The following is a 12,597-nucleotide window of genomic DNA, read 5'->3' as shown; positions in this document are numbered from 1 at the left end:
GGAAACCAATACACAATGGAACTTTTCACAGTTGTATTTCAAGCATTGAGTGATAGTTGTTATTTTGTCTTTCATGACTACTGACCAAGAACAAAAACAAATTAAAGGTTGAAGCTGGAATGGATGCTCCATCCATTTTAGTATCAAGCCTTCTGGTTCTGTCTCCAGATGTCATGTCAAAAAAAGGCTGAATGCAAAAGTAATTAAATAAAAACCCAACCAACATGGCGGATTATTTGGAGTAGAATTTAAGTAGTTCACCCAAATGTCTTTCTGATTACATTTGTAGCTAACAAGACTGGGTCAAAACCTAGTATCTAGTATTTGGTCAATCCAGTTTTGTGGGCAACATGTTACAGAAATATTTAATGGTAGTGTGAATTATGTGAATATTTTGGATATTAGTAGTTGGTATGCTTTTGTCCCAGGAATACAAACAAGTAATTATACGCTTAATTATATAATAAACCTAGGAAACGATAACGCTTCTGCTCCACTCAGTGCCCTAATAACTAGCTTTGAAATAAAATGAGTGAAGTAAAAGCACTGTCCTTAGGGCTGTTTCCACTACTGGGTAATAGCCAGACAATACCCCAAATGAGGCGGGTCTCACTGGCCAAAACGCCACTAATTTGAATATGAGCAGTCCGGAGATGGCTTTTGTCGGGACTTTTTTAGTCCCTGTTGAAGAGCAGGGTCTTTTTTCTCCTCTGAAAACAGCCTGGTTACTGATTGGATAGATCGCTAAACGGGATGTGACGTAGTACTCTACAGACAACAACACACGCCATTTGTAAAAGCCGGGGAGGCAGTGTTCCCAACTTAGCAACTTTGTTGCTAAATTTAGCGACTTTTCAGACCCCCTTAGCGACTATTTTTCAAGGAAGCAACTGGAGACAAATCCAGCGACTCCTTCTTACTCTTCTTAACGAATCGTTAAGAAGAGTAAGAAGGAGTCTGTTTGTTAAGAAGAGCCGCCATTAGCGGCAGTTAGCTACAGTTAGCTCTGTAGCAGTACAGTGTGTATGTGCTGCTGCTGCAGGAGGTGATCACTTAACTATCTCTGTTTGTTTACAACAACTCTGTGCACAGTTAGCAATGCTGGTTAATTCACAATCACTGTGCATAATTAGCCATGCTGCTTTCAGCTGCTGACATTGTGCACAGTTTTTTTTTTTTTTTTTTTTTTTTCTTTAATGCTTTATTTGATAGAGACAGATAGAAAGGGGGAGACAGAGGGGAAGACATGCAGCAAAGGGACCTCAGGCCGGATTCGAACCCGGGTCCGCTGCAGCAAGCACACAGCCATGTGGTAAGCGCTCTACCAGTGTGAGCCACCGGGACGCCCCCAGACGTTGTGCACAGTTAGCGACGGTGAAAACCATACGTCACCTCCAGAGTCTCTAAATCCCTCTGGGGGCTAACTTGTAGTGGAGACACGCAGAGTGAGTGGACTTTTGAGAGGGTGTGGCCTGAGACTTTCCCAGTGGCTACTTTTCCCTGCTAGTTGAAAAAGTATGATCGCTCGCTCGCTCAATCAGTCAGTCCCATACACACCCTTGTATAGTCTGATTTAGTGGTCAACTAAAAATAAGCCATGCTGTTGCTAAATCAGTTGTCATTTTACATCTGAACGGTTAGTTTAAGTGTCTTTGGGAGTTGCCAGAGGCAGCGAGTCTCTCCTCTTTTGCAAAAAGTAGTCCTCAACTTTATGCAACAGAGCAGCAGCCATCATGATGCCCTGTCTCTCAACACGTACCATTACTCTTGCAGAATTGATTACATGTCGGCTCACGTAGACGATTAATGGGAAGCTTGGTCATGTGGGGGCGTGTGATGGATTTATGGTGATAATGACAATGTGAATGTTCCCACGTTAACAGTAGCTACAGGCATTTAAGTGAAAGTGAAAAACAAAACAAGTTAGTTGAGAAGAGATAGCTCCTACAAAGGGGGGGAAATGCAAATCATGGATGCACCTTTACAGTAGTTATTCACCAGAAAAAAATAAAAATAAAAAATAAAAAAGAGTTGTCCTCAGGATAAGTGTTTATATTAGCGTAAGCATCCATTGTTGTTGTGTGTTGTGTGTGTTTTCTGTCAGAGTTACGGGGCAGAGGGAAACAGGAGTATGGGGGTGCCAGGAGAAGACCTGGCCGGTGTGTATTCTGCCAAAGACTTTGTTGGCTGGTACAATGGCTTGCCAAGCTGTCAAGAGGTACGACTTGTAAATCAAGTGTTTCCAATCAATGAGGTAGAGGTTGGCATGTAGAAAAAAATGAAATTCTGTCTGTTGTTTTTTCCATTCAGCTGAGTCCAGACCTGAGCTGTGAAACAGCAGTCATTCTGGGACAAGGCAACGTAGCCTTGGATGTCGCAAGAGTCCTCTTGTCCCCTGTTGACATTTTAAAGGTGAGAAACACACAGCATTGGTTATTATAGTTAAGAGTATCAACATCAACTACAACCCTTCAGAAATTCAGTTTCCAGAGGTAAAGTGTTGTATTGAATTGAGACTGAAATGGAAAATGTCTTTGTTTTTTTGTTCTGCAGAAGACTGACATCACCCAGTCGGCCCTGGAAGCTCTGGCAGCGAGCCGGGTCCGCAGGGTGCTCATCGTTGGCCGGAGAGGACCCACACAAGTCGCATGTACAATCAAGGTGTGTGACAGAAGAGAAAGTGTGTTAGATTGTCCTGTATGGGGAACCTATTGTGCTTTTATGGGATTCGATCACTGACATAAATCGCGCACTCGTAATTTAGACCCGTGCGAGCAGATCAAACTGTTTTGTTCATATTCTAGATCAGGGGTGGCCAACCTGTGGCTCCAGAGCCTCATGTGGCTCTTTAGGCCGCCTGCAGGGGCTCCCAGTGGCTGAGACAAAAAAAAATAATATATATATTTTTACATTAAAATGTTCATTTAAATTAAAATAATTAAAATATTAAAATTAAAATATTACTTAATTGTAAAAATGTATAGCCTTTTTACAGCATACTAAAAAGTTTTGACATTTAAGTCAACTCAAATGTGCTTCATAGCTTACGAAAGTCTCCGGCCCGGCGCCTTAACCTTTAAGTTTTGCCAACTTTGAGTTTAGTTTTGAGTTCCCCGAGATAGACTAGTTTTCAAAATCATATTAAATGCTCAATATGACTATTAATGATGTTGATAGGCTAATTTAGACTTATTAGGCTGTTTAATTTTCATTTTAGGCTCAATATAAGGTTTGCGGCTCCATTCCGCAATTTTCTCTTTTTTTTTTGGCCAACAGTGGCTCTTTAGTTAGTAAAGGTGAAATTTATGAATGTAATGTATTAAAAACAAAAAAACACCCTTCAATACATGCTTGAGCATTCATGAAGGAAAAATATCATCTATTACCTACATTAACTGATTTTTGTAACTGTTTTTGTAACTTGGATTCTGTATCGCAGGATACAAAATAGCTCGCGAGTGATTTGAAAAGGCTCTAAAAAACAATATACATTCGCGGATGTTTGATTTGCGCGCGCAGGTCTCATTACGAATGCGCGATTTATGTCAGTGTTCAAATCCCATAGCTTCTTCCTTTTTTTTTGTGTCCTATATAATGCCACGATGTTTGATGTTTTTATCAAACGTGGCCAAAAGTTCCAAATAGCGTGGTAAGCGCATATAAAAGTAATCACTGTGAGCAAAAACCTCAGATTTTCAAACATCTGAACGCTCCGTTTCCAACAGTTTTCTCTTCTCTCAGCTCGAACAGACATCAGTTAGCTCCGGGTTTCTAGATATGGTCATCTGCACTGGGCACCTTACGGAAATATTTACATTACATACACTGCTACATGTAGCTACATGCTAACTTTGTGACCTGTTATAATAGTTTTGGATTTTTCATTAGTTTTAATTTCGTTGTGAATTTTTGTTTTCAAATTCATTTTTAATTTGTTTTTAGAGTGAGTTTGCTAGTTTTAGTTGAGTTTTTATTAGTTTTAGTTTTTGTAATCGGCAATGTTTGGGGTGCGAGATTCAAAGAGGTCATAATAAATTTGTAGTGTAGACATCTCAGTTTTAATAAACATATTTACCATGTGTTCCTGCATGTTCACTAACCAGCAGCTGTTTAGTTGGAGCTAAATAAATACATTTCATATCATCCAAAAAGGATTATACATATGTTTATGTTTATGTTTATATATGTTATGTTTCCCCTACATGTATTCTGCAGCCGCTGCTGGATTTTCAGTTCCGCCGCAAAAAAGTGATTTGTAATCTCATGGTTGAACTGAAGACTTTCACTTGCACACAGTAAAGCGCAACATCCAAAGTTTACAGAGTTTTGCACCGGCGACACTTTTACCATAATATCTAAACGGTTTAAGCTATCGGGAAAATTCCAATGTATTTTGAAAGCTGAGAAGTTTCTCTTTACAGCCAACATGGTGTCATTACGGTAATTTCCCTCTCGCTTCTCCTGGAAGCCCACGAAGCAGGAATACACACAGTCAGCAGTGTAGGAATAGAAAAACTGGATTATGTCTGAAAAAAGTTGACAAAGACGAAAACTAAGGACATTTTCACAATAATTTTAGTTAGTTTTAGTTAGTTTTGTATCCACACAATACAGTTTCAGTTAGTTATCGTTTTTTAAAAACTCTCGTTTTTATTTTATTTCAGTTAACGAAAATGTTTTTTCAATTCTAGTTTTCGTTATTTCGTTAGTTTTCGTTAACTATAATAACCTTGCTTGGTTGTCAATGTTGTTAATTTCCCCCCAATTTTGGATCACATTCCTGTTCAATTGCATACTTTTGTTTTACATCTGTAGCAATGTGGTTCCATATCTCAGCAATTACTCTAGTGAGTGCAATGTCATCATAACCAATAAAAATGATAGCAAGCACTAAGAAAATAACATCCAACTCGTGGTAAACTAGAATTATCCTTTCAACTCACCCATCTCATTCACGAAGAGATTAAATGATGTTGTAGTCCAGTCCAGCCTCCCTGTTATCTTCTTACTGTCTACAGGAAGTCAGAGAAATGGTGAACCTGCCGGACACCAGACCTGAGATGGTGGTGGCTGATTTTGAGGGTGTCAAAGAGGCTCTTAAAGGTAAGACGTGACATTTTGTCCTAATTTTTTCCTCCCTTTTTTTCAGGAGGACACTTCCTTATCCTTTCTCAGCAGTCTGCTCTATTTTAAAGTCTAGTAGAATAGCCATACACACTGCAAAACAGGTGTGTCTAAAAACAAGATAAAAACACTAAATCTGAGGGAAATGATCTTGCTTCATGGACGGATAATTTCACTTGACAAGATTTCTTAAATCAAGATGATTATCTTATCACATTCCCAGAGGCAGTGAAATCTTGTCCCTAAAGTAATCTTGCATTTCGGGCAGTTTGGAGAAGCCCCTGCTGTATATTTACCATAGATATATGGAGATAGGGTGAATTCGGGTAATGTGGGACACTTAAGGTTTGGCTGGTTTATTTCCTGCTTAAAGTAAATATAGTCATCAAAATCTTTACTATTGGTCTACCATGGGTGTCATGTGACTGAAATTACATAAATAAAATAAAATAAAGTCCAAATTGCAAAAAGTGTCCCACATTACCCGAATTCACCCTATATAAACATCTTGGATCAAGCCTTTTGATACAGTATTTATAAAGCACCTAGACCTACTAAAATTAAGATTGTTAAATCTAGAAATAAGCATGTTGAACGCTTAAAATAAGAAATTATCTCTTAAAACAAGATAAATTATCAAACACTTCTACGTTTTTTTATCTTGGTAAGAAACAAATAATCGCCAGGTCACTCTGCTCGGGCCAGTTCATCGCTGCTTGCAGCTTTAATTTATCTCATTTTAAGATTTAATTTCTTAATTTAAGCGTACAACATGCTTTTGCTGCAGCATGCTCGTTAAGAAGAGTAAGAAGGAGTTGCTGGATTTGTCTCCAGTCGCTTTCTTGAAAAATAGCCGCTAAGGGGGTCTGAAAAGTTGCTAAATTTAGCAACAAAGTGGCTAAGTTGGGAACACTGCTTTGTCGGCAATTTAGAAAATATAACAAAGTCAAAATTGCAAAAAGTGTCCCACATTACCCGAATTCACCCTATATTTGGATCAAGCTTTTTGATACAGCATTTATAAAGCACCTAGACCTGCTGAATCTCACTTTATATAATAAAAGTTGTACTTTATAAGTGTTTTCTTTTACTTAAACGGCAGTACAGAACATGTCAGACAGTATTTCTGCTCAAAAGGATTGTGACTAATTCAGAGACTGTTGAAAATGTCAGGTGAAGGAAGAAACGTATGGTGTGGTAAACAGCCACAACATATTGAGACCTTCAGCCCATATATGGTGGTGAATGGTTGCTGTAAACCAGTGAATACAGTTGGTGGTAGATGTTGTGTAGTTCCTAAGGCTTTCTGCTGGTCTACAAAACTGCAAAATTGTGCAAAACTGTATGCTTTCGTCAGCCTTTAGGACCTTTTGGTTGGTTTCTGTCCTTGCTAGAAAAATGGACCTTGAAGTGATTGATGCTGCTCTGTACGTTCAGGCTTTTAATGATGACGCTCTTCCTGCTCTGTTATGAGAACCTTGATCTAATCTCTGTTTCACGATAAGCAGTAAGTGAAGGATGTTATTAGAAACTGGCGGTTTCTCTCTGTCTGTTTCCAGTGCTGCTAAACTTGCCAGTGATGACATCAGCAGCTGTGCACTGGTGACTGGTGATCAAAAAGCATGCACTTACAGGAAGTTTATAAAGACCAGTGGGTTTAAACAGTTTTCTTTACAAAAAAATAAACACTGTGGGTTTTGAAATTGACCACAAAATGACACAAAAAGACCAAAAAATGACATAAAATTAAGCAAAAAAGGACTCAAATTGACCACAAAATGACAAAATATGACAACAAAAAGACACAAATTGACCAATAAAGACACAAAATGACCAAAAAAAGACACAAAATGACCAAAAAATTACCAAAAAAAAGACACTAAATAACGCTCTTCCTGCTCTGTTATGAGAACCTTGATCTAATCTCTGTTTCATGATAACCAGTAAGTGAAGGATGTTATTAGAAACTGGCAGTTTCTCTCTGTCTGTTTCCAGTGCTGCTCAACTTGCCAGTGATGACATCAGCAGCTGTGCACTGGTGACTGCTTTGTGGTTAGAGCAGCACATGAAAAAGCATGCGCTTACAGGAAGTTTATAAAGACCAGTGGGTTTAAACAGTTTTCTTTACAAAAGAATAAACACTGTGGGTTCCTTGAGTGTGAATGTATGTGTTCTTCTTTTTGTTTATGATAACACATGTGGTATCCATGCCCACATAGGCACATTTTCTCATATTTTCACATACGCCTACACACTTTTTCCATGTTTACTAAAGGCCATGTGATGATGCATGCATTTACGGTACATTATGCACATACGCACATATACACACCCACATACATACACATGTACTAGTTTTCATTTTAACCAATGACTATTTATGCTAATAAGTCTTAGTCCTGCACTGCAAAGAAGGTGTGTCTAGATTAGATAGAAGATAAAAACACTAAATCTGAGGGGAATGATCTTGCTGCATGGACAGATAATTTCACTTGACAAGATTTCTAAAATTAAGATTATTAAATCTAGAAATAAGCATGTTGAATGCTTAACATAAGAAATAACTCTTAAAACAAGATAAATTATCAAACACTTGTTTTTTTTTTTATCTTGGTAAGAAACAAATAATTGTCAGTGCACTCTGCTGGGGCCAGTTCATCACTGCTGGCAGCTTTAATTTATCTTGTTTTAAGAGTTATTTTTTTTATTTTAAGCATACAACATGATTATGCTACAGCATGCTCGTTAAGGTCCATTCTGACCTCCTGAGTGTGTAACAGTCAGCTTCAAGCCAGAGACTCCTTGGAAAGTAAGAACTTGCTACTTTGGGATTTATCAGAAAAGACAAAGACACAAAATTACCCAAAAAAGAATGAAATTGCCCACAAAATGACACAAAATGATCAAAAAAAGACACAAATTGACCAAAAAAGACACAAAATGACCAAAAAATGACCAAAAAAAGACACTAAATGACCAAAAAAGGAGAAAAAATGACCAAAAAAGACACAAATTGACCACAGAATGATCAAAAAAAGACCCAAAAAGACCCAAAAAGACACAGAATGACCAAAAAAGTCAAACTGACCAAAAAAGACACAAAATTACCCCAAAAAGACACAAAATGACCAAAAAAGACACAAAATGGCCAAAAAAGGACACAAAATGACCAAAAAAGACACAAATTGACGACAAAATGATCAAAAAAAGACACAAAATGACCCGAAAAGACACAAAATGACCAAAAAATGACCAAAAAAAGACACTAAATGCCCAAAAAAAGACACTAAATGACCAAAAAAGGAGAAAAAATGACCAAAAAAGACACAAATTGACCACAGAATGATCAAAAAAAGACCCAAAAAGACCCAAAAAGACACAGAATGACCAAAAAAGTCAAACTGACCAAAAAAGACACAAAATTACCCCAAAAAGACACAAAATGACCAAAAAAGACACAAAATGACCAAAAAAAGACACAAAATGACCAAAAAAGACACAAATTGACGACAAAATGATCAAAAAAAGTCAAAATGACCAAAAAAAGACACAAAATGACCAAAAAAAGACACAAAATGACCAAAAAATACACAAAATTACTAAAAAGACTAAAACACATCAACACTTTAACACAGTGGAGACAGAGCTGACTTCCAAAATGATTTGGCGACCCCCAGAAATCATCTCACGACCCCGAGGTTGAGAATAGCTGGTGTAGAGTACTACATCACATCCCGCTTAGCGATCTATCCAATCAGTAACCAGGCTGTTTTCAGGGGAGAAAAAAGACCCTGCTCTTCAACAGGGACTAAAAGAGTCCTGACAAAAGCCAGCTCCAGACTGCTCGTATTCAAATTAGGGGCGTTTCGGCCAGTGAGACCCGCCTTATTCCGGGTATTGCCCGGTAGTGGAAACAGCCCTAAAGGCCCACCTGAAAAATGGTCATACCTGTTGATATGTAAGCTATATTTTGATGTCTACTGATTTTTGTTGCTATCCACAGCCGTTTCATTTGGCACTACTTTTTCTCAACCGTAGAACTTCCATGTAACTACGCATAAGAGCACTTACATGCTTCAGCTGTTTGGGTCCGAATTAACCAGGACCAAGTCCCACTCATGGCAGCAACAGCTCTCTGGGTCTGTAGGCGTTTACAGTTTACAGTAGACACAGCAGATGGCACCAACAGCTGGCTTGGCCTCTTTCTTGGGCCTCATCTTGGCCTCTAGTTTCCACTGAAGTTTCCCTCTCTATGTTTCAGCCTGGTCAGTCTCCATCTGCAACAGTTCTTCTTCTGCATATTCCGATTCATTAAGATATGTTATGAGATGTTATTACCGGAAGAAGTGGAAATGTTATGTAATGTCATTTTGTGTCTTTTTTTTTTGGTAATTTTGTGTCTTTTTAAAAAATAATAATTTTGTGTCTTTTTTTAGTCATTTTGTGTCTTTTTTGTAATTTTATGTCTATTTTGGTAATTTTGTATATTTTTCTAATAATTTTGTGTCTTCTTTTGTCATTTTGTGTACTTTTTAAGTAATTTAGTTTTTTTCTGTCATTTTGTGTCTTTTTTTTGTAATTTTGTGTCTTTTTTTGGTAATTTTGTGTCTTTTTTAAAAATAATTTTGTGTCTTTTTTTAGTAATGTTGTGTCTTTTGTTGGTAATTTTGTGTCTTTTTGGTAATTTTGTGTCTTTTTTGGGTAATTTTGTGTCTTTTTTAAATAATTTGTGTCTTTTTTAAATACTTTTGTGTCTTTTTTTTAGTAATGTTGTGTCTTTTTTTTTAGTAAATTTGTGTCTTTTTAAAACAATTTTGTGTCTTTGTAAAATTATTTTGTGTCTTTTTTTAGTAATGTCTTTTTAAAACAATTTTGTGTCTTTTTAAAAATAATTTTGTGTCTTTTTTTAGTATGTGTCTTTTTAAAACAATTTTGTGTCTTTTTTAAAATAATTTCGTGTCTTTTTTTAAGTAATGTTGTGTCTTTTTCTAATAATTTTGTGTCTTTTTTAGTCATTTTGTGTCTTTTTTTTTGTCATTTTGTTACCTTTTTAAGTAATTTCGTTTTTTTCTGTCATTTGGTGTCTTTTTTTGGTCATTTTGATACTGCCTCCAGCGGCCCCCAGGTAATTTGAGTTTGAGACCCCTGATTTAAAATGTAAGAAAGAAACTAAACAGATGTTCATTTTAAGCATAAGGATCTGTGTTGTGTCAGATTTGCCGAGGCCCAGGAAGCGTCTGACGGAGCTGATGTTGAAGACAGCCCTAGAGATCCCCGGAGAGAAGGAGCAAGAGAGGAGAAACAAGTCCTCACGTATCTGGGGCTTTAGATTCTTCCGGAGCCCTGTGGAAATACTGGCCGACCCCGACCACAGCAGGACAGCTGGCATCCGATTGGCGGTCAACAGGCTGGAGGTAAAAAAAGATATATATATATATATACAGTGGCTTGCAAAAGTATTCATCAACCTTTGATGTTTCACCCTTTTATTGCTTTTACACATGAAATCATGGTCAATATAATTTGGCCTTTTTAAAAAGAATTTGCAAAAAAAACCCTCTTTAATATCAAAGTGAAAACAGATTTTTACAAAATAGTATAAATGAATAAAAAATATATAAAGTAAAATAAATGATTGCATAAGTATTCATACCCTTTAAAATAACTGACCTGATTCAACAGAGTTCCAGCTGGTTGATGCAGCAGAGTCACAGTTAGTGAAATGGAGATCACCTGAGTACAGATGATGTGTGTCAAGTGATCGTAGTATAAAAACATGTGTCTGGGAGGCCCAGTCTCTGGTTCATCACTATTCCTGCTACAATAGTACCATAAAGACAAAAAAACACTCCTCAGAGAGATCAGAGAAAAGATAATTGAAAAGTATAAGTCAAGAGATGGATACAAAAAAATGTAAACTCACTGAACATCCCACAGAGTTCAGTTAAACCATCATTAAGAAATGGAAGCAGTATGGACCTTGTTTAACCCATTGAGGCCTGAAAAACCGCTGGGCGATTTTAAAATAAGCCTCTAATTTTCTGGAAATTCTGGAAAAATTCTGGAAAAAAAGTGTCAACTCTTCTACTAAATAATAGATTTTTCAGCCTCTGTAGCAGATAGAAATGAAATTCAAAAAGTATTTGAGAGCTTATACAAATACTATAAAACGACGTATCAGCTTTCCAGGCTTCAATGGGTTAAATCTGCCTAGAGCTGGCCGTCCTCACAATCTGAGTGACCGGACAAGGCATCTCTTGGCTTACCCTCCAGGAAGAGTTTTGTTCCTGTTTTGTAAAAATCTGTTTTCACTTTGATATTAACAAGGTTTTTTTTGCAAATTCTTTTTAAAAAGGCCAAATTATATCAACCATGATTTCATGTGTAAAAGCAACAAAAGAGTGAAACATCCAAGGGGGATGAATACTTTTGCAAGGCACTGTATATTCCATCATGTAGTCATTAGAAGCTGCGTCGGACTTTTGCCCAGTTAAAGTTGGTAACCTCTGTATGAGCAGGGCTCAGGCGAGGCGGCCCGGGCAGTGCTCACTGGGGAAGTGGAGGATGTGGCCTGTGGCCTGGTCATCAGCAGTATCGGCTACAAGAGCCTCCCGATCGATCCTTCAGTGCCGTTTGACTCCCGCAAAGCCATCGTCCCCAACAACATGGGCCGCATTCAACAAGCTGCAGGTACTCATCAAGCACCTTAAAGCAGTGGTTCTCAACCTTTTTTATGTGATGTACCCCCTGTGAAATATTTTTTCAGCCAATTACCCCCTAACCAGGGCAAAGCATTTTTGGTTTAAAAAAAAAAAAAAAGACTTAAAAACAGAGCGCTGTGCCATCAGTGTCTGATTTATTAAACTTTGGAACTGATATACATACAAAATTCAAACATTTGAAAAAAGAACGACCGTATTTCCTCAAATAGTAGCCGGGGCTTCTATTAATAAAAAATCAGTTTGGGACCCGGCTAATAATAGGGGCAGGCTATTATTTGAAGGAGGCTTTTATTAAAAAAAAGAAAATCAGAGCAGCTCTGACACTTTTTAGAGTGTTGTCGAGTGGATGTCGGCCATATTGGAAGTACTGGGATGTAAACAAACAATGAACAGCTGAATGTTCATTTTAAGCAGGATTTAAAATGTCCAAACTGCTAAAAAGCTTAGAAGAACGTGCGTAAATGGCTCGACTTTACAGAGAATGACTAGGAGAGCGGGAGAAACAACCATATTTACCTACAGTACTAACTCATGTGGCCAAACTACAAAATACAGGTGTTGTGTTGAAATCTGTTACCGTCAAATGATGTTTCCTGAATGGTGTTCTCCGTAGCATCACCTCCACGGTTGGAGTTAGGATTTCAGTTTAAGGTTAGGCCTTGTAGAGAGAACTGTTTGGGGTTCAGCTAAACTTGGGCTCATGTTAACAACTTAAAGGAGGACTGGTTGGGGTCAGGGGTCAGGTTGGTGC

At 37.6% G+C, this 12,597-nt stretch overlaps 1 protein-coding gene across 1 annotated transcript in view; it reads left to right on the top strand.

Moving 5' to 3' along the window:
- The window catches only part of fdxr (ferredoxin reductase), a 28,211-nt gene that overhangs the window by 10,018 nt on the left and 5,596 nt on the right, over positions 1-12,597 (top strand). The window contains exons 5-10 of the mRNA XM_059325048.1: positions 2,105-2,218; positions 2,311-2,412; positions 2,554-2,661; positions 5,019-5,103; positions 10,339-10,538; positions 11,643-11,814. Coding sequence (XP_059181031.1) covers positions 2,105-2,218; positions 2,311-2,412; positions 2,554-2,661; positions 5,019-5,103; positions 10,339-10,538; positions 11,643-11,814 — 781 coding nt within the window. The remainder of the gene's footprint in view (positions 1-2,104; positions 2,219-2,310; positions 2,413-2,553; positions 2,662-5,018; positions 5,104-10,338; positions 10,539-11,642; positions 11,815-12,597) is intronic.

This window comes from Centropristis striata, chromosome 21 (genome assembly GCF_030273125.1).
Source record: "Centropristis striata isolate RG_2023a ecotype Rhode Island chromosome 21, C.striata_1.0, whole genome shotgun sequence".
Lineage (NCBI taxonomy): Eukaryota > Metazoa > Chordata > Actinopteri > Perciformes > Serranidae > Centropristis > Centropristis striata.
Note: the sequence above shows the minus strand (reverse complement) of the source record. Positions and strands in the feature narration are given on the sequence as shown.